Source organism: Ailuropoda melanoleuca, chromosome 12 (genome assembly GCF_002007445.2).
Source record: "Ailuropoda melanoleuca isolate Jingjing chromosome 12, ASM200744v2, whole genome shotgun sequence".
Lineage (NCBI taxonomy): Eukaryota > Metazoa > Chordata > Mammalia > Carnivora > Ursidae > Ailuropoda > Ailuropoda melanoleuca.
Genome location: NC_048229.1, coordinates 5,764,316 through 5,786,747, shown reverse-complemented (window position 1 = coordinate 5,786,747; position 22,432 = coordinate 5,764,316). Strand labels below are relative to the sequence as shown.

Below are 22,432 nucleotides of genomic sequence, written 5' to 3'. Positions count from 1 at the left end.
GAAGCTAGGAGAGGCACAAAATGTTCTCTCAGCCCTCACGAGGAACCGCACCCCTGCCAACACCTGGATCCTGGGCTCCTCGCCTCCGGAGGCGCGAGACAAACGTTTCGGCTGCAGAAGGCTCCCAGCTCATGGGACTTGACTGCGGCAGCCCCAGCAAACTCACACAGCACCGAGGGAAGATAGGGCGGCCCCTGGGGCTGAAAAGCAGGCCTGGGGCTGGGAAGGAAGGAATCAGAGCTGCCGTGGGTTAGTGGCGACACCCTCGGGTGTTTTCCAGCACAACTCCCCTAACTGCCATGCACTGCAGGCTCTGCGCCCCCAAGAAGGCAGCCAGGGGGCATCCAGGAGAGAAGATGAGGTGGCCTGGGGGGGGCCGGGCAGGAGACCTGAGGCAGAGAGCCTGCATTAGCCACCCCCTGCGTCAAGTCAGAGCTGACAGTGACTACGCATCAGTCCCTTGTCTTGGCAAGGAAAATGAAGGGACTCCACTCAAGCCACCAGAGCTGATTTTGAACAACTTTGTTTTGTTTTGTTTTTTTAGATTCTGGCTGGGAAAAGATAGGAATGACTATCTCAGATGAGGTTGGGGATTATCTGTGTTTGGATTTACCTCTGATATACTTCACGGAGTAGCTGGGAGTTGGCATCTTGGCAGAGCCCACATGGGTATCTTCTCATGGTGACAAGAAAAGGGGATACATTTTATCAAATGCCCACTCCCCCAAGGCCAGGCTGTCAGGGGCTCCAAGCCACACAGTTCTACACCGAGCTCTGCCAGGACACCTCTCAGCCTAGCAGGAACCCCCAAAGACACAATCATCGTGCAAGATGGCCCCAGACCCAGGGTGACATGTTTGCCTGCCTTCATTGGGGTCCCGTCAGGGTCAGATGGGTGCCCAGGGGCCTTGGCGCACCTGGAGGGTTCTGGCCAAGTAACTGTATGTGTCCCTGGACGCACGGCCACCTTCCTTCCCTATTCCAGGTACCTCCTGGCAGGAACCACTTCCTCCAGAGGGACAGCCCCTTCCTCGAAAAAAAGCTGGCTTGTTTCGGTCAAACGTTTATGTCCTGGATATGGTGTAGCTGGTTTTACTTACTCCCTCCCCACTGATGATTTCTAGAAGACTCGATCCAAATGAAGTTGCGACAATGGCATTTCAGGCAGTGCAACGGGCGGCTGTGAAGAAGCTATTTCTGGGCTGACGCGAGGAGGGCGATGGGTAGGAGGACAGGGACAGAATGCACTGTTGCCACAACTGTTTGATGCTTTGGGGGCCGCCTACTCTGAAGGCCAACCTTGCCGGCGTGTGTGACCAGCTGTTCTGCTCCATAGCTTCTTTGGCCGTCCCCGTGTCCCCGCTGCCTGCTTCCTGGCTCAGCCCCTCCGCCAGGCTCTGCAGAAGGCCGCTGTGTGTGAGTCTGCGGGGCTGTGACCGAGAGATGCAGACCACACAAAGGGGGCGCTGGTGCCTGGTGGCCACTGGGGATAACGCTGGGGTCACTCTGTGCTCCCTCATGACCTTCCCAGGCGGTGCCAACCTGGACTCTCCGGCCAGCAGCTGCTTGGTCACAAGCTATCCTTGGACTGTCTTCTGGGTATAGTTTTGACTGGCAACAGGAGTCTCTGGTTCTCTTCACCAGTTCAGCCCAGAAACGCAGACGCTGACGTCCCTGGCTCGTGGTGCACTCGAGAGATAAGGGAACTGGGCAGTCCGCCCGCAGCTGGTGACTTGGCATGGGTTGAAGAAATGGGGGGCGCGGGAGGCAGAAGGCATGGGTTGAAATCCCAACTTTGACCTTTCTCAATGGTCCGATCCGAAGGAAGTCAATGGGCTTCTCCTGGCCCGTGACACATCTGAGAAATGGGGCTAATCGTCCTAGCTCTGAGTCTCTGACAGGGTAGAAGATATCTTAGTTCAGGTGGCGTGAGCCGATAAAGGCCCTTCAAACCTCCATGGTAGCTACTGCTCACTTGGCGGATGGAGGAACCTGGTCAAGGGCACGAAGCTGAGCCGGAAAGCAGCCGTGACCTATACTAGAGAGGCCGTGTGACTAATATTCCACAAAAGCAAGGGTGAAGGGACAAGTGAACCCCAAGAGGTGCCAGATCTGTGAGGGATGGAAAGGGAGGTAGGCATGGAACGGTCTTGAGAACCGCCATTCCCTGCCCCAGGTGCCGGGGGAGATTTGTCCCTGCCCCTGGCTCTGGGCTCCTGGGCCGCACTGATGCAGCTCCCAGTCAGCAGCCGAGGTGGACAAAGGCACCCAGTGTCCTGCCTGGGCTGGTCAAAAGCCTTTTGTGCCAGCCTGATCTTCCAGTCATCCCCTAGAAGGCCAGAGTGGCCACGGGACTGGCCACCTGCACCCTCTGGATGGGGCATTCTGATCTCTCTCCCTCTCTGTCTGTTTCTCTCTTGCTGGCTCCCCAATTCCAGCTGCTTCTCCTGCCAGACTCCGAGCCCCAGGTCCTGCTGAGCAGACAGAGGCCACACTAAAGGGGAGAAGGGCCCAGGATCCTTTGTGGAACAATCTGGAAAACAGGATTCAACACCACAGCTTCTTCAGGTGTAGGTAGAAAAACCAGTGGGAAGAAGAAGATTGTTGGCTAATTCTGATAACTTTCCTCTGGATTTTACCCAGTTTGGGATTTGCAAAAGCCGACTCTTAATTGCCTTTCTGTGAGGAAAGGCGGCCGGAGCAGAAAACTAACTACAGAATCAGGACAGCCCGGCTTTGGAAGGCAGGCTTAGAAATGCATACATCTTAGAATTACTGTGCTGGAGGAGTCGTGCATGCAGCACACGTGAAGATGCTAAAAAGGCCTGATTTTTAAAGAGCTGCCAATGAACGCTCAAGGACGCACAGGGATGGTCTCTTGGTCCCGCCCTGCCTCAGCCCAGGGGCGGACTGTGAGGGCTCATGAACTTTTTCTCCGCTCCCCCAGCTTTTCACCCAAAGTGACAGCTATCGGAACACAAAATCCATCGTGCTCGTCCTTACCTATGCGTGGGGCTGGCAGGTGGCTCAGAGTCTAAGCAAAGTCAATCCCATTTCTTAGCACTGGATGAGAAACCCTACCCAAAGGTGAGAGTGTCCCTGGGTACTAAGTATATCAGAGATTGAGACCGAAGGGCTCCCTCACCCCCATGATGAGGCCGCAGTGCACGCCCACTCCTTCTGTCTGCCTAGGGGCCCATTCTTCCCCTAATTTCAGTCCATCTGAACCAGACCGAGTTAGAGCCATCCCAGCCCCGGTCACGAGGAGGAGACCCAGACCTGGCCGACGGATGCACTGCCCTGTGGTTGGCATAGAGGCCATGTGACCCAGTCTTAGCCAATGAGACTTGATTCTATGACTCCTGTGGAAAATTTTCTTCCCACTGGAGTTTCAGACCAAAGAAAGTAGAAGCCTGAGCTGATGTCTGTCATGCTGCCACCCTGAAGGACAGCATGTCCGAGAATACAGCCCCCATAAAGGAAAACCAAGCCAGAGGTGGAGGGAACGAGGTAGAGCCCTGATGACAAGGCCTGGATCCAGCTGAGCCTGAAACCAGCCTGACCTGGGAATTTTGGGTTCCTCAGTTCACAGTTTTTCTTAAGTTACTTTGAGTTGAGTTTCAATTGCCGATGTTAGATTACTAACTAATATGTGGCCAAATGGTGTTGGGATTCAGAGGAGACTTTCTGGTTCCAAGCATGGAACCGACCCCTAACCAGAACTAGGGACTCCACGCAGAGATCGAGGGCCAAGCAAATAAGCAATGTGAAGCTGGCAAGAGAGGCTGGGGAAGGAGCCACGCGTTCCCGTGCACACTCTAGAGGGCAGCCACCCCCTCCCAACAGGAGACGCTCGGCAGTCATGAGGGCACATTCTGCACTGCCCTTCCCGTCCACCACCGCTGAGCATCAAGTCACTTCACAGGGTCAGAGCTACCCAAGAACTTCCCAATGGAACTGGTTTTTAAAAGCTGAGGCACCCAAGTAACACCCTAATTGCTCTCCCCACATGCTCCCGGTGGCTTTCCAACCCACGCCACCTGCTTTCACAAAACTTCTGCCAGAGTTTGGGAGAAAGACAGGAGGCCTCTTCTGTAATACGCCGTGGGTACAGCTGGAAGGCCAAGAGCCAGGAAGACCCTCTTCGGGGAGATAACAAGTCTACAAGACAACAGTGTCAGTGTGCACACTTGGCAGATAGTCTGAAATATGGGCTCTGGAGCCAGGCTGCCTGGTTTGAACCTTGGCTCTGCCTCTTAAGAGCTGAATGTCCTTAGGCAGCTGCCTCAGTTTCCTCAACTGTGAAACGGGGATGACAGTGTCTCTACCTCACAGGGGTACCGCGGGGACTCGATGAGCTCATCTATCTGCAGGAATGGTACTGGCACGTAGTAGCCTCTTAGCAGATAGTAGCCAACCAGACCACAGGTTTTCACCCTTATGTGGAGGGCTACAAGGGTCAATGAACCGGAAACTGTATGCACAACTGTATGTGTGGTTTTTCACCTCCCCCAGGGAGAGAGTCTACAAACTCTCCGAATCTCAAAGGGGTCTTTTGATATAAAGAACCACTCAAGTAGTTTAAAGTCCAGTTGAAGGCAAGGCTGAGTTCTTTCTTCCTGTGTGTTCCCCACAGCAAACAGGGCCTGACTCTGCATGTATTCTGTAGCAATAAATACTTACTGGAGAGATGGGGGAGTGGGGGAGTCATCACAGAAATGCACAGATGGGGTGGACCAAGGGCCATTCTGGACCTTGGCAAGCTGGGGTTGCAGGCCCTTCGGATGCATGAATCTCCCCCACCAGCCTTATTTGCTGCCCGGAGACTGCCCCACCTGACACACTCAAGCCCTGAGCCTCAGCCACAGGCCCCACCCCCTTTCCACCCTCTCAGCCTTACCCAAACCTCTCTGGCCCGGGGAACCCCAGGAGGAACTCAGCATTCAGGTGCAGAGATGAACTGAAAGTTGAGGGCCAGGCCCTATGTGCTCCGGGGTTAAGCCTGTCTCAGCAGGAGGTGGTTAGTGACAAGCCTGGCCCTGGAGCAGGTGCCCAGAAGTGAGAGGCTGTGTGAACCACCAGGTCAGCTGTGCTCGAGCAGCTGCACACTCTAGAAGCACATCACTTACAGTCGCTTGATTCCAGACTCTGGCTGGGGGGACATTCTCGGGTGGACGACCGGGGGAGGTTGGGGTATTCGATTTTCCTCTTCTATTTCTTCACTAGGAGGAGTTGAGAGGAGTGAGATAAGAGAGTAAAAAATTCTGTGAGAGCTGGAATATTCCAGAAGGGTATTGTCTGATGGTCTGGGAGGGCTTATACTGGGAATAGGGGGACCCAGGAAGATGGCAAAAGTGTCCTGTACCCCAGTAGTCTCTTTGCCTGGGGGGCTGGTCTCTTAGCAACGGGCATGGCCAGCTAAGAGAAGGGGTGAGCCCTGGAAGCAGTGGACATAGGTGCCTGTGGTCTCTTTGGCCCAGTTGGTCAAATGTGAAGAATTTCAGGAAAGGAACCAACATCGCAAAAAGGCAATTTTCAGTTCCTCTGAAGAATCTAGCCACATAGAACTACTTCCTGTCTCCTGTCCTTGCCAAATCCCGTCTCCCTACCTTTGTGGTTTCTTCCATCTGGAATATGGCACCCACCCCTCAACGTCTCCCATACCTGAACAGTACCCTGTCCTTTAGGGAAAGCCCAGTTCAAGTGCCACCCCCTCCATGAAGCCTTCCTGATTTCTACCTCATCCCTGAGAAGTGATCTCTCCCTTTGAACAGCCAGTGCACACAGTACCAGTTAAACTTTCTTACGTGCCAGGCATACAGTGGGTTTTCAATAAAAATACGTGGCGCTCTATTTTCTGTGTATCTCTTATTTTCCCTACTAGATCAGGAACCACATCTGGTGCAAGTGTCCTTCCTTCTGGCTTTCTATTCGAGAAGTATCTACTCTGTGCTAAGCTTCATTCTAAGACTTGGGAACTTAGCCATGAACAAGACAAATTTGTTTTCTGGTCTCATGTTGTTGTAGTCTGTTATGGAAACAGACAATAAAACAAGCACATTAAGGAATAGGATCAAAGATGGTGAAGGGCCATGAAAAAAGTAAAACTGAGTAAAGTGACAGTGACTTCAACAGGGCACTCCTTTGGATGAGTGGTACGAGGGAAAGACAGCCTCTCTGAGGCGGTGACCTATGACCTGAATTCTGAATGACCAGGAGTCACCAATGGGAAGGGCCAAGGGGAATGTTTTCCCAGCTGCAGGACCAGCATATGCAAAGGTCCTGAGGTAGAAACAAGTGTAGAATGTTTTCAGAAACCAAAAGAGGAGTAGTGTCTATGAAGCTGAACAAGTATGTGGTGAGTGCACCTGAGGAGCTGGATTTTAAATTTTATTTTAACTCATTTAAATGTAAACAGCCACATGGCTAGTGTCTACCATCTCTGACAGTGCAGCTTAATAAATGCAAGTTCACTGGCTGTGGGATGAATGAACAAATACTTAGGCTGTATGGCTCTACCATCTCTAATCTGCAATTCAAAAACCCAAAAAGCTCTAAAAATGAAAATTCATGTTTTGGTCATTCATTTGGTGGCAGAACTTGAAATGAGCTCTCATGAGCCTGATTATCATGGTTATTTATCCCAGTTAGTGTGAACATTCACATCTTTCGCTGTGAAAATATTAACGTGGTTGATTTTGGGGAGCCGCCCCAGATCCTGGTGGTGTATGTTATGTACGTACAGTCTGTGGACTGTTCCTTTCTCACAGCTGCAAAGTTCTGAATTATAAAATGCACCTGGGCCTAAGAGTTTCAGAAAGGGCTTGTGAGCGTGTGTGTAAGTCCTTCAGGCCAGACAGGGTCCCCAGAATGGAGACAGGTGCAATCCTTGTTTTCCCAAGACCTCCTACAACCCCAGAAAGCAGCCAGCCTGGGAGCTCCCGGGGACGCTCACCTCTTGTAGTACGCCAGCTCCTCCTGCAACAGAAACACTTTGGACTTGAGTTCGTTCCTCTCGTGTAGTACGTCCCGCAGCTCCTGCAGCGTGAACCGGGGGCGGTTGGGGTCCTTGAGATCCATGGCCACCTTCTCCGCCTCCGAGACGCACTCCTCCCCGCCTGGCTCCGTCTGGAGGAGGCAGAGATGCTGCTAATGAATTCCTGGCGGCCACCAGCAGCACCCACTCCACATCCTGCCCGAGCCCAAATTTCCCACCCTCCCGGGGCCTTTGCTGCTTGCTGGGGGCGCTATTTTAAGAACTCGCAGGCGGCCTGTGCTCACGTTCTGTGCAGTCAGCGTCCCTCTGGAGATGAAAGCCAGCGGCCACCTGTTCATTGTTCGCCTTCTTGATAGCTAGACCTGCCGTCCCTGGCGCCTCCCCACCTGACTCGGGGTCTTATTACAAATAACATCAAAAGGAGTCCAAGGAGAAGAAACAGCACGGCTCCAATGCTGCCACCCTCGTCAATCTGCTTTCCTTTCCCCACATTCTCTGCTTGTACTCTTACGAAGACCAGTGCTAATTTGGCCAAAGTTGTTAGAATCAGAGCTTACACACAATTTTCTCTTCCTTTCTCATCTGACATTAAGTCACATATGTTTTCCCACGTGTTACTGGCCTTCCGGTCAAGGCCTCTTCTTCCCCGTGGCTCAGGGCATCTGTGCCCTGGAGGTCAGTGGAAGCCGGGGGCGGGGGGCAGACAGGTGTTCAGGGCATTTCTCTTCCACGCAGGTCACTCACGTGGATCCTGCCATGTGAATTCCCCTGTCCAGGCCAGACCCAAACCCCATCCTCCCTCTCTTTCTCACAGCAAGGAGGGTTTTTGTTTTTTAAAAACAAGACTGTAGTAGTGTACACTTAACAGAAAATTGACCATTTTTAAATATACAATTCAGTGGCGTTTAGTACATTCACAGCGTTGTGCAGTCACCACCCCTGTCCCGTTCCAGAACATTTTCATCCCCCCAGAGGAAACTCCATACACATTAACAGTCATTCCTCAGCCCCTGGTGACCACCATCTGCGTTCTGTCTCTATGGATTTGCCTTTTCTGGACAGTTTGAATAAATGGAATCATACAGTATGTTTCCTTTGGGGCCTGGCTTTTAGTTAACGTTTTCAAGGTTCATCTGTGCTGTAGCGAGTCAGGGATCTGTTCCTTTTTATGGCTGAATACTACTCCCATGTATGGATATGCCATGTTTTGTTTATCCTTTATCCACTGATGGGCATTTGGGCAGTTTCCACCTTTTGGCTAGTGTGAATAGAGCCGCCACGAACTCCTCTGTACGAGGATTTGTCTGAACACCTGTTCCCAGTTCTTCTGGGTGGGTCCCTACGGGTGGAGCTGCTGGGTCACATGGAGACTCTATGTGTGACTCTTTGAGGAACCGCCAAACTCTTTTCCGCAGCGGCTGCCCCACTTTTCATTCTGCCAGCTGCGTAGGAGGGTTCCACCTTCTCCACATCCTCGCCAACACTTGTGGTTTTTTTTCCCGTTTTTTGAAAGCAAGGAAGTTTTTGCAAGCTGCCCCCAAGTCAGCTGGCCAGATCTGCAGGTGGCCCATACTCTCCTGGCATTCCGGACACCCTTGAACCGCCAGTATCCCATCATCCACTGGAAGGAGTGGACACAAGGTTAGGACAACAATGGGGAAGCTCTGGACCAGGGGAATATGGGATTGAAATAGAGACCCCCTCCCCCCAAGACCCCCACAGCCGCACAGGGAGAAAGGCACTCTGACCCAGATGATGACACGAGGCCAGGATGTTGAAGGACTCAGGAAGGCAGAGCCGAGATGCTTGTGTCCTGGGAGAGTCAGGACGGGCTGTTCTGGGAAAGGACACTTGAAAGGAGACACCTCCCACCAGGGCAGATCAGGTGACAGAAGAGTCACCCAGCAGGCACAGGCGGGGCGGGGGGGGGCAGGGGGGTTCCAACCAGGAACCGGCACGGAGTAGCAGGCAGCAGGCGAGGCACGTGGCTGCAGCAGAAAACGGACACCTGACAGATGGGCAGTGGGGTGGGGCCTCTTCCCACCCAGGAAGTAGGGAGGGAATGCTGCTGGACATTTTAACGTCCCGAGAAGCTACTCTAGGCACCTGCTGATGCCACACCTTCAGGGGGGCTGTGTCCTCAGGGTTCGTCTTCAGCGTCCACCTCCTACAGAGCCACAGAGCGGACAGAGTCCTCTACCCAAGACTGCATAGCAAGTGGCTGGTATACAGCAAGCACTCACTAACGCCGGTTCCCTTCTCTCCCTCCACCCAGCTTAACCACAGAGCATCCCTGAATGTCTATAATAAATATTCAGTAAGTAAATGGCTGTCTCAATAAATATTGGATGTCTCAATAAACACTCAACATTCATTGAGCATCGACTGTGTGCTGGCACTGAGCTGATGAGATGAATCAGGTGGGAGTGGAGGGAACAGACACACAGAGGGAAACTTACAGGGTCATATGGTAAGAGAGGAGCAAGGACATCAGACTCTAACTGGGAAGGACCGTGGAAGACGTTACTGTATATGTGGTCTCTGTGCATGGGGTCTTGACGAATGTGTAGGAGTTCAGCAGGAAGCCTGGGCCCACCCCAGGCCCCCACACACATTTTGTTTGGCTTTCATTGTATTCTAGAACTCTTTGGAATTAGTTCCCAACAGTTTTATATTGGGACATCTTACACTAAAGTTTGGGTCCTGGGCTTCCTTTCGGAAAGAATATTGGAAGATTGGGTCATATTGGGTCCACATGGTAACACTGGGCTGGTCCTACGAGGCAGCTATTGCCTTTTACATATTCTTTCCATGCCTGCTCAGCCCCTATCCCTTTTTCCTTCCGTGCCTGGACCCCATAGGCACTGGCGGCCCAGGCCATGGACCCAAATCTCAGGCTCACACACCCCCTCCGGACACAGCAGGTTCCCACTCACCCCCATGGGCTGTGAGCACCCAAGACACCGAAGGCCTTCTTCAGACCTGAGTTCTTTTTCTCTGGAGGAGGGACGGCTCTTTAATCAGGGTAGCAACCTGATGCCTTAGAGCATGGGGGATTCCCAGACAGGTTTGCAAAAAAAGTCCCGACTTCTGGGACCATTGCCTGGAAATGCAGAAGAGGGGAAGCTTGGGGCTCCAGCTTTTCTTGGAAGCCAGCAGGCACTAATGCAGGGAGAGAGACTGAAAAGGCTCTTTCCGACATGGAAATCAGGGCCATCGGCAGTGGGTCTTCTAGGCTTACTCCATGAGGGACCACAGAGGTGGCTGGGGTTATCAAGGATTGTCCGCTGGTCCTACGAAGCACTTTGGGCACACAGGGAGATGCCCTGAGGCCCCAGGTGCTCTCCAGGGAGGCCCAAGAGGCCCGCTGAGAAGCAGGGGGACCAGAGTGGCCTATGGGAGGCAACATCATCCACCTGAGGCCTGGCCGCCTGGGCCCACTCTCTCCAGCCTGGGCACATCAAGGCCACAGAGCTCCCATAGCCCCTTGAACATACTTCTGAATAGCGTCTGGCCCAGCAAAGGGGAGTGACTGTGCCCTGGTCACCCCCAGTAACTCCTAAGCCTACCACGCACACATTCAGCCGGAGAACCTGGCTTCACACACCAGCCATCAGGCCCCGTCTGCTTTCCCTGCGCACTTAAACAAACAAACAACAAACACACACTTATTAAGATATCAGAATTTGTAAGGCAGAGACGTCAAGTAAGTAACTATTAACGTCAGTTTTCTTACTGATTTTATATGAAGCCCTTTAGACTGGGAGCCCATCAAATCATTTTCTTAGGGGTTTCTGTGTCTACCTGTGAAAAGCAGGAAGCCTCCAGTGAAAACATGAGGGCTGGATGAGTGAGAAAACACGCTGAGTGAAGAAGCCGGTCAGGACCACATGTCCCACAACCCCGTTTCCCTGAAATGTCTGTAACAGGCAAATCCGTAGAGAGAGAAAATAGATTCATGGTGGCGGGGGCTGCGGGAGGCAGAGATGGGTAGTGGCTACTTGCAGGTACGGCGTTTCTTTTTGGGGTGATGGAAATGTTCTAGATAGTGGTGTTGGTTGTACGATGGAGTGAATATACTAAAACCGTCACACTGTATACTTTAAATAGTTGAATTATATCTCAATTACCATGTTATAAAAATACATCAGGAGCTTTGTCTATTGGAGATCACAGTGAAATGACAGTGACATAGCTCAGAAAGGATTGCATGAATCAAGGGGGAGAACTGGAGTAATCAAGGCATTGATGAGAACGGACTCCTCCCCAGCTCTGGATCCCTCCATAGCTCCCATCTCCTCTTACCAATCTTGTGCCAGGACTAGCCCACCACCCGAGCCGCACCTGCTCATTCTCCAGTCTATCTGGAGTGGCCTACCCCACATTCCACCCCAGACATCCTACCCATTCCGTAAGACTCGTCTCAATGACTTGAAGACCTGCACTGCTCTCGCTTCCCACTGAGAATTCACTGTGCCCTACTCCGATCCCATGGCCCTCTGTCCCAGCCACACTATTTGATCTACTGAACCAAGTCAAGCTCATCCCCCTCACTTATCAGGTAGGAAACTGGGCACCGAAATGATGCATGAGCCCCAGATCACACAGCAGCAGGTAGAAAGCCACCACACCCTGCGGCTTCCCTGTTTGAGTGACAAGCATCTTGAACTCCACCCACCTCCAATGGAGGGAGTCAAACCCAGCAAAGGCGCCCTGAGTTTGGGAACAGACTCTGCAAAGCAGCTCAGTGGGTTAGTTATAACTGCTACCTGTCTTTACTCCTCCATTTATGTCCCACCCCCCCAGTGCCAGCAAGAGAAACTGAAACGGACAGGTGTGCGGGCCAAGGAGGTGTGACATGTCCCTGTCCTCGTTGCTAAATAGATCTGGAGCAGGGCTCTAAGTCTTGTGGCTAGGGTGGCATCCTCAGGACCTGGGTTTGGACCGAGCCCCACCTGCCCAGGAGGAGACAGGCCTGAGCTCTTGTGGGGCACAGGAGGCTGGAAGGGTACACCAGGGGAGGGGGGGGGGTAACTGCGCCAAGCTTCAGCTAGTGGCTGTTTTTGGCATCTGCCTCATCCTCTTCATCCCACTGCCATGGATTTGGTCCAGCCCTCGCCCTTCTTGCCTGGATTACTGCAAAGGGCCCCTGACAGCCATGTTCTGTCATCAGCTCCCTCCTTGTTCAAACTGTCCTCCATAAACTCAGAGCTCATCCCATCACTCCCCTGCTGAACCCTATGGAGGGATCCACATTTCCCACTGCTCAGAGCTCTGTGTTTGGCATTCCGGGCACCGTAGACAACAGCTGCTGTCTCTGCCTGCCCTGTATCTGTTTCTGTACTTCCCAGGGCTGAGTCCTGGCAGTTCTCCTCTGGAGAAACTCCCCTAGCCCTGCTTCCAGCACATGTGGCATGGACGGGCACCACGAGAGGTAGCCATGTGACTCAGGAATGGACACCATGCAAATTCTAGACCTCAGGCCACAATGAGTGGTTTGGTGATAGGCCGAGGAGAGGGTTGCCTGAGACTTGCTGGGAATTTGGGAAAAAGGCAACTTCTTTTCACAGGGTTTGCAAAGCTGATAGAGTACCAGGGGCCGCTATATGGCAAGAGCCTGCCTGAGAAAACACCACAGAGGAAAGCAAAGCTGAGACATCTGGTAGCATCATTTGGGCACCTGGAACCACCTATACCCGAAGCCATCCTTAACTCAAAGCTTTTAGCTATACAACCAAAAATCCCTCCTCTTTTAAATCCTTAAACCATTTTAATTTAGGCTTCTGTCACTTTGGGCCAAAAACAAGCCCTAACTTCTCCCCTTGAAGACTTCTTTCCCTTACCTCCCTAACTGTATCCCAGGTTCTTGTCCTTCAGAGAACCTAGAAGTGTCTGGCCTGAAAGATACCTAATGACTGTGCTGGCAGTTGGGCCAACCTGATGGTGAGCTCATCCGTCTTACCTCCCCGACCTGTAATCCAGGAAACTAGCACAGTGTCTGCAAACCAAAATGGTCAATAAATATTTGTTGGAAGAAAGAGTAAGCTCTGAGCTTTTCCCTAAGAGTCCACTACGCTTTTCTGAAGCAGGATATCCATCGTCTTCACTTACCTATCAAAATCTTAGCATTGTAAACACTGACATCCAGCTGGAGGGACAGCTCTTCCATGAATTTGCACGCCACCCCCATCAGGATTAACTGTCCTATCTCTGTGTTGCTGGCACCACCCCCGGGGGGGGCACATCTATGGGAGAGCCACGTCTGGCACCCCATGTTGCAGCCCTGGGCCCATCTGGATTTTTGCTGCAGCTGTGGTGCAGTCCCACCCATGCAGATGGGGCCCCGCCTCAAGCACACACTGTATGTCTTCCCACTCATGTCCTGAGATCGGCTCTGTAAGTTCTGCCCAGGAATGTCAGGGAGATAACACCCCCGGGGGCCACCCTTAGCTAACTGGGAGCAGATGCATGGAATGTTCCAAGCCTTTCTCCTCCAGAAAGATGGTTCTGGGACATGGTCCGTGTGCTTCTCAGAGGTCCCAGAAGGGCTGAGCTCCCACTGCAGCCTCAGTAACACACACTCAAATTCACTTTTCCTTCTTCCCTGTCTCACGCCTCTGATCTTTGGGATCACCTCCCACATAAACCTCCTGCCCATTTTCCTTTTCTTAAGCTCTGCTTCGAGGGAACCCAGACGAAGACAATCTCTTACCACTAAGACGATCCCCTCCCACCTGAAGTGTGACGCCACTTGGAGGCATCCAAGTCTGTCCCCCGCACTGGGTTGTAAGCTCTTTGAAACTCCATAGTACTCAGCACAGTACTCTCAGGTAGAAGACCAAACTCCACTCTGTGGCCTACGTGGCCCGCAGGACTGGCCCCTACCTATCTCTCTGACCTCACTCAGACCTTCCTCCGCCTCACACTGCATACCAGCCACCCTTGCCTTCTTATTCTTCCTTGATTGCATTGCAGTTCCTCCTGCCACAGGGCCTTTGCATGTGCGACTCCCCTGCCTGGAACTCACTCTCCGTTCACTTGTTTACTCTCATTCTTTTAGTCACCTCCTTAGAAAACCTTTTTTGACTCCTCCAAACGATTGTGGTAATAATAACAATAGCTAACACTTTAAATGAACTAACTCATTTAATTCTCATGATAATCTGGAGCTAAGTACTGTTATTATTCCCGTTTTAGATTTGAGGAAACTGAGCCACAGAAAGCCTAAATAATTTATCCAAGTTCACGGAGGTAGTAACAGGTTAGATCTGAACGGAGGCAGACCAGCTCTAGCATCCACACAGTTAGCTACACACCACAGCTCCTCCCAGGTTCCTCCCACTTCCCTCAAGTGTAATGGGGACAACAAGGCAGCTTTGCCCACCTCGAGCCAGCTCATAGACCTACCTTCCCATTTGCTTTAGTGGCTGGCTTTCCACTTACCTCGGGCTCCTCCTCTCCATTCTGGCTGAGTTCGCCCTGCAGCCTCTCTCGCAGCTTCCCGAGCTCTGCCCGCAGGCTGCCCATCTCCTGTTCCTTGGTTTGCAGATCTGCCTCTAGCTCTACCTTCTGTTCGATCAGGGCCTTCCCCTGGGCCTCCACCACTGTGACACGGTGCCGGAGGTCGTGGTTGATCTTCATCAGCCGGGTCTGCTGCTGCTGCAGCTGGAGAAAGAGGAGGGCCATTTATGGGGCTGCCACATACAGTAGCTCATGTTGTGCACTGCACAAGGGCAAATTCTCTACAGGCGTCCCATCATACTGGAGACATCCTGACTCGTTTGAATATGAAGTTTGTTCATATTCTTACAACTGTTGATGCCAGAGATGGGCAATTTGTATATTTACTATGATAATTTCATGACAGATGGATGATAAGTGTTTTGTCAGTATATCATGATGATTTCCCAACAGATGGAAGTAACATGCCTTCTGAAAGGGGTGTGTTTTTCTAATTCAGGTGGAGACACCGCATGGGCTCCTGGACCAGCCTGGACCATGCTGGCCTGCTCGCAGGGGGGCATGAAGAGGGTGGGCTGGAGGAAGCCTCACGGTCAGAACAAAGCCTGGCTGGGCCTCGGCACCTCCCCAGGGCGTGGGAGCAGCAGGTCACTGGGCAGTGCCATGTTCCCTCCTGCTGTTACAACGCAGACTCGGCTGAGGGTCCTCCCCACAGCTGCGGCTTCAGCTGCCAGGCCTTGGGCAGGACCCCCCCACCCCACAGAGCCCACAGCATGAGCGCAAGGGAGAGAAGGGGAGCCGCTTGTGGGGAGGATGCAGTCTCCCGTCATATCTGCCAGCCGGGAGGGTGGACATGGGGTGGGGGCTCGTCACTTACAGCCTCCACATCCTCGTTCTTCAGACCGAGCTCCCTGTCCTTGGCGCGAATCTCGTCACGCTGTCTGTCCACCACCTCCTTCAGCTTCTTCATCACTTGCCGCTCGCGCTCTGACATGCCTGGGGCGGGGTGGGCGAGACCAGCAGGTGGGCCCCCCACCTCCCTGGCTTAACCCACCCGCAGCCTCCTACCGAGACTCAGCTGGCCCCGGGGCCTTTTCCGCGCCCCGTTCCCAGAGCCTGCACCTGCTTCCTGTCCCAGGGTCCCTGCGAGCTCATCCCCACCTCAGGGCACCAGGCCAGCACTTCCCTTCCTTCCAGCGTCCCCCGGGGCTGGCTCCCCTCAAAGTTTAGGCCACAGCTCAACTGTCCCCTCCGCACAGAGGCCTTCCTTCCCTGCCCCCCTAAACGAACCCCCCACCGTGTCTGCTACCTTCACCTCACTTTTTACAATTACCATCTCATATCACAGGTCTTATCATCTAACAAAAGATGACTCAGAGCAGAGGCTTTGAGCGCACACGCCGGCTCTCCCATTTATGGTCTGTGCGGCTTCGGACCAGCCTCTCCGTGTCTCAGTTTCCACATCTAAAAAATGGGAATAACGGTACCTACTCCATACTGCTGTTGTGAGGATTAATTTAGTGAATACACAGGAAGCATATGGAAGATGATGCTTGGCACACAGCCAAGGAGTGGTGTCTGTTACTTACTTGTTCATCGTCTGTTCCTCCTGCCCCGGCCCCCAAGTATAGTGTCGGGCCCAGGAGGCAGGGCCTTGACTGTCCTATTCACTGTGTACTGCCTTGGCTAGCACAGTGCCTGGCACACAGTAGGTGCTTGCTAAGTGATCTGGTGAGTTAATGAACTGTGCTAGTTTCATGTGGCTGCTGTAACAAATGACCAAATTTGATAGCTTAAAACATCAGAAATATGTTTTCTCATAGTTCTGGAAGCCAGAAGTTTAAAATTAGTCCAAAGTCAAGATGTGGTCAGAGCTGTGCTCCCTCCGGAGGTTTTAGGGGAGGATGAGTCCCTTCCCTCTTCCAGCATCTGGTGGCTGCTAGCATTCCTTGGCTTGTGTCCTCATCACTCCAGTCCCTGCCTTCATGGTCCCATGACCTCCTTCTCTTCTGTCTGTCAGATCTCTCTGTGCCCCCTTCTTATAAGGACGCTTTGATCGCACTTAGGACCCGAATAATTCAGGATAACCTCCGCATCTCAAGATCTTAACCGACTGAGCCACCCAGGTGCCCCCATCTCAAGATCTTTTTTTTTTTTTTTTTTTAAGATTTTATTTATTTATGTGACAGAGAGACAGCCAGCGAGAGAGGGAACACAGCAGGGGAGTGGGACAGGAAGAAAGGCTCCCAGCGGAGGAGCCCGATGTGGGACTTGATCCCGGAACGCCGGGATCACGCCCTGAGCCGAAGACAGAGGCTTAACGACTGCGCTACCCAGGTGCCCCCCATCTCAAGATCTTAAATGAAATCACGACTGTAAAGATTTTACCATATAAGATAACATCCACAGGTTTCAGGGATTAGGGCCTGCTATTTTGGGGGACCATTATTCGGCCTCCTCCAGGCACTGGGGCGGACAGCTAATCTTTGCTTCCCAGGAGCAGTGGTGGTCAGGCTCAACCACAGACCAGCTTGGTCCTCCTGTGTTCGGGGGGCTGTGGCCAGATGTACCAGGCTTCTGAGAAGAGTAGCCATGTGGGTGACTCCCCAGCTATTCTCCCGACGGAACTCCCTCCTCCAAGTTGCTCCATCCCATCCGAATCTTTCCCTTCTCCTGTCCTGGATATTCCCAAGCTGGAGGTCACCACCAAGAACAAGCATTTGTGTGTCTAGAACGGTGTGTGATGCTGCTGGGGCCACAAACCCAGATAAGACGTGGGTCCTGCCCTTGAAGAGTCTAAGATTTTATGTGACAGGCACAAATGTGGATGTCCCGCCCCAACCGTCTGTATGCTAGGGCTTCCCACGTGGGAGACGCTCCAGCCTGATGGACGAGGGACCCAGACACGCACATTCTTAACATGCAACTCGCTCCCAATAAGTCCACAAAGAACAAGCTGCTTTCTATCCTTGACCCTATTTCAGTGTCGTTTCCAGCCACTGGGAATGGGTATTATTACTGTTGGTTTTTAACATCAGTCCCATCTTACAGACACAGAAAACTGAGGCCCAGAGACAGACTTGTCACTAGGGTCATGATGGTCAATAAATGAAACACCACTTTGCTCTCAGACATCAGAGAGAGATGGTGTCGTTACAGACCATGATAAGTGACACAGCAGATGCAACGGGCCCTGACAGCATCACGAGGGGACCCACGGTAGACTGTGGGAGCAGAAAGTCCTCTTGTAAGAGCCATTTACGCTGAGACCTGAAGGACCAAAGGGCAGCCGGGTGACAGGACAAGTACTGCAGGGAAGCCCTGGGGGAAGACACTGTGGGTCTGGAGAGCTGAAGGGCAACACTGGGGGGCCAAAGCTCATGGCCAAAGCACAGTGGGCAAGGGGCAGCAGGAGCCTGAGCTGCGAGCAAGCCTAGACCACCTGGGGCCTCGAAGGCCAGGAAGGAAGTTGGATTTTCATCAAAAGGGGCAGTAAGAGCCTCAAGATCTTGTGGGGCCTGCACACAGCAGAAGGAAGGGCAGGCCAAGGAGACCAGGGAGGGGGAGCCAGAGAAGAAAGGTTGCTGGAGCAGGTGTGCACTATGCAAATGAGACAGGCCAGAGGGAAAGGAATTATGATGAAGACCCTGGCGGCCGAGTGACCGGGAGGCTCCGGAGAGTGACAGAAAGATGAGCTGACTGTCTAGGTTCCAACACGGCACGTAACTTCTGGCTGCCGAAGCACCTTCTTCGTGTGTACATCTCTGTGTTTTCAACCTTCCTTCCTCTCCAACAAAGCTGTGCATACAAAGTGCAGGAGGAAATAACACGAGCCCATGAAACAGACTCCTTTCCTACAGGCAGCCCTGGGACCGAGACCATCACTCAGCTTCCTCCTTGACCTGGGGCGTCCTAAGCGATGCGGCTGAGAGGTGCAGAGACGCCAGGCCGGGCTGGGGTGGGGAGGGGAGGCAGGGATGGAAAGAAGGGGCAGGAATCCCGACCAGAACGGCCAGGACGAACGGAAAGTCCTGAGTGTTCAGTGCCAGGAAGAGGGTGGGGGCGCAGGAACGCGCGTGCATCGCTGCTCGGAGCTGCTCTGGAACACGGGCGTTACCTACCAAAGCTGACACACATACTCTATGCACCAGCAGCCACACCCCGGGTATATCCCAGACAGCTGGAGATGGCTCCATGAACGGCAGCACAGCCAGACGCAATGAGACTAAGTAAAAGACTGAGACACACCGGTAAGTGAAGAAGGAAAGTGACAATCTGTATGGCATGAGATGTGTACCAAAACGCTCAGTAGCATGCCGTGGAATACAACAGAGTGGAGAAGAACAATCCAGGAGCTCCGCTTGGAGCTCACAAAGTTGGTGACTTCTCCAGCTCTCCTCCTCCTTGGTGCGGCATCAGCCTAGGGGCACCAGGGCTCCCCGTACCTCTGGTGGGGTATTGCAAGGCCACCTGGAGGTCCTGGGGACCAGGCGCATACCCCGGCTAACATCCCTCAGCCACTGCTGCAAGGCAGGGCCTGGGCTGTGTCGTGGGACAAGAGGACACCACGAATGTCTTCCGAAAAGGCATTCCTCAAGCACACTGTGCACGAGCACATGTGTGTGCACGTATGTGTGCATGCGTGCTGGGGCTGAAATCGTTCGGCAGCAGACTCTGAAAAAGCCACAAACACATTTGCTGTTTGCTCTCTGAGCACCTGTCCCACTATAGGCTTGGGGCCAGGGCGTCAAGGGCCGAGCTCATTTAATCCTTGGTGGTAGTGGCCGGGCGGGGGACAGATTGGGCTCCTGGAGAAATCGGGCAGGAAGAACGGTGTGGGGGATGGGGAAGTGTGGATCCAGAGAAAAGAAACCGGGACCCGTAACCCAGCTACCTCATGCACCTTGGGGGTGCCCCTGGCTTTAACCCAAGGCTGGGAACAATGTGATCAAGAGCTTGGGGTCTGAAGCCAGATTTCCTGGGCTCGTTCCCTGCTTTGCTGTTTATCTGCCGTAGACCTTGGGCCCGTTTTCTCACTTGCAAGGCGGGACCATGGGCAGCCCCCACCTGGGGCGGGGACGGGGGGCTCTTGTGAGGTGAGAGGGGTTAATCTTTGTGAAGCGCTCACAACAGGCCTCAGCGTTAGCTGCCATGTTATCCACAAAATGGAAATGCTCATCTTCCCTGTTCCAAAGGTTGCTGCTCAGATAAAGTCCAAGAGTCATCACAAAAGTGCCTGGAGAAGTCAAAAGAAGGGGAGACGTTTTTAACAGACCCACAGACCTTGTTAAAAGCTAGAAGACTTCTGAGCAAATGTAGCCGCCTGGCAATTCAGGATTCTTGGATCTAGATTTAAAGGTGCATTTGGATGGTACTGGCACAAAAACAGACACATAGACCAAAGGAGCAGAATAGTGAACCCAGAAATGGACCCTCGACTCTATGGTCAACTAATCTTTGACAAAGCAGGAAAAAACATCCAGTGGAAAAAAGACAGTCTCTTCAATAAATGGTACTGGGGAAATTGGACAGCTATATACAGAAGAATGAAACTTGACCACTCTCTCACACCATCTATGACGATAAACTCCAAATGGATGAAAGACCTCAATGTGAGACAGGAATCCATCAAAATCCTAGAGGAGAACATAGGCTGTAATCTCTTCGACATCAGCCACAGCAACTTCTTTCATGACACATCTCCAAAGGCAAGGGAAACAAAAGCAAAAATGAACTTTTAGGACTTCATCAAGATAAAAAGCTTCTGCACAGCAAAGGAAACAGTCAGCAAAGGAAACAGTCAACAAAACAAAGAGGCAGCCCATGGAATGGGAGAAGATATTTGCAAATGACACTACAGATAAAAGGCTGGTATCCAAGATCTATAAAGAACTTCTCAAACTCGACACCCAAGAAACAAATAATCAAATCAAAAAATGGGCAGAAGATATGAACAGACACTTTTTCAGTGAAGACATATGAATGGCTAACAGACACATGAAAAAGCCATCAGGGAAATTCAAATCAAAACCACACTGAGATACCACCTTACGCCAGTTAGAATGGTAAAAATAGACAAGGCAAGAAACAACAAATGTTGGAGAGGATGTGGAGAAAGAGGAACCCTCTTACACTGTTGGTGGGCATTCAAGTTGGTACAGCCACTTTGGAAAACAGTGTGGAGGTCCCTCAACAAGTTACAAATAGAGCTACCCTATGATCCAGCAATTGCACTACTTGGGTATTTACCCCAAAGATACAGACGTAGTGAAGAGAAGGGCCATATGCACCCCAATGTTCATAGCAGCATTGTCCACAATAGCCAAACTGTGGAAGGAGCTGAGATGCCTTTCAACAGACGAATGGATAAAGAAGATGTGGTCCATATATATACAATGGAATATTACTTAGCCATCAGAAAGAATGATTACCCAGCATTTACATCGACATGGATGGGACTGGAGGAGATTATGCTAAGTGAAATAAGTCAAGCAGAGAAAGACGATTATCATATTTTTGGAACATAAGGAATAGCAGGGAGGTCAGCAGGAGAAGAAAGGGGAAAATGAAGGGGGGGTAAACAGAGGGGGAAATGAACCACAAGAGACTATGGACTCCGGGAAACAAACTGAGGGTTTTAGAGGGGAGGAGAGTGGGGGGATGGGCTAGCCCAGTGATGGGTATTCAGGAGGGCACGTATTGCATGGAGCACTGGGTGTTATATGCAAACAATGAATCATGGAACACTGCATCAAAAACTAATGATGTGCTGTATGGTGACTAACATAATACAAAAAAAAAGGTGCATTTGGGCAAGTGCAGGAAGAAACAAGTCGAAGGTTGGTCACAGAAGCAAAGAAATGGTTAAACAGACAAGGACCTTCCTTCCACCCCATGGGACACCACGGACAGCCGGCCAAAAGGCTGAGCTACAACTGTTAAGTCAAAAAGGCAAAAGTCAAAGTCACAGCAGCACTATACACAATGGCCCAAAGGTAGAAACAGCCCGAATGTCCATTAATGGCTGAACGGATACACCAATTGTGGTCTATCTACAGGACAGAATATTAACCACCCATACAGAGGAATGCAGGACTGACACCTGCTACGATGTGATTAACCTTGAAAACACAAAGCGAAGTGAGAGAAGCCAGACATAAAAGGCCACACGGTGTATGATTTCATTGACAGGACATGTCCAGAATACAGGCAGAGAGCAGACGGTGGCTGTCGGAGGCTGGGGGAAAAGACAGACGGGTGGACTGGGAACTGACCACCAACAGGTGTGGGGTCTCCTTCGGGGGCAGCAAAAGTGTATTGGAACCAAACAGAGGTGATGGTTACCTAACACTGTGAGTAAATTACGTACTAAATGCTGTTGAACTATATACTTTAATGTGAATTTCACGTCAATTTTTTTAAAAAGGCAACCCAAAGAATACATAATTTTAATTTGTTAAAAAAAAAAAAGGCAAGTGACAATTCATACAGCACAATCCCTTTCATTTGAAAAACTAAATACGTGTTTCCCTGAGGTGTCTGCACTGGAGCAGCTTTGGCTCATAAAAAACCAAAACAGGCATGGAATCTGTACGTAGACGCATACACAGGGCTAAGTGCCGTGAGAATGAGGCAGAGGGAATTCTCATGTGTTTCTTGAACTGTGTTACAATCTTTCACAACATCAATACATACATTAGGTTTTGTTTTTTAAGACCAAACCACCACCAGCCATATACCCATACCGTCTGCACCCCTTGATCGCTAAAGACAAAGATGTCCCAAGAAGACAGAGCCACTTGCTCCAGACCTCGTAAGTGGCCACGTGGGAGCTGCGATACAGGTGTCCTGACACCAGACCAACGTGCTCTTCACCCCATCAGGACCAGAAAGGTGCCTTCTGTACGGGATGAGAAAGATGAGGATAGCTAACGTTCACTGAGCACCTGCCGCGGGCAGTGACGGGACTGGGTG

At 51.8% G+C, this 22,432-nt stretch overlaps 1 protein-coding gene across 4 annotated transcripts in view; it reads right to left on the bottom strand.

Moving 5' to 3' along the window:
* RILPL1 (Rab interacting lysosomal protein like 1) overlaps window positions 1-22,432 on the bottom strand; it is a 42,113-nt gene that overhangs the window by 4,009 nt on the left and 15,672 nt on the right. For all 4 annotated transcript variants that reach the window (XM_019800873.2, XM_002913098.4, XM_019800884.2 and 1 more), the window contains exons 3-6: window positions 15,336-15,454; window positions 14,441-14,662; window positions 6,956-7,128; window positions 5,130-5,222 (exon numbers count right to left, since the gene is read on the bottom strand). In XM_019800873.2, the coding sequence (XP_019656432.2) occupies window positions 5,130-5,222; window positions 6,956-7,128; window positions 14,441-14,662; window positions 15,336-15,454 (607 nt within the window). The remainder of the gene's footprint in view (window positions 1-5,129; window positions 5,223-6,955; window positions 7,129-14,440; window positions 14,663-15,335; window positions 15,455-22,432) is intronic.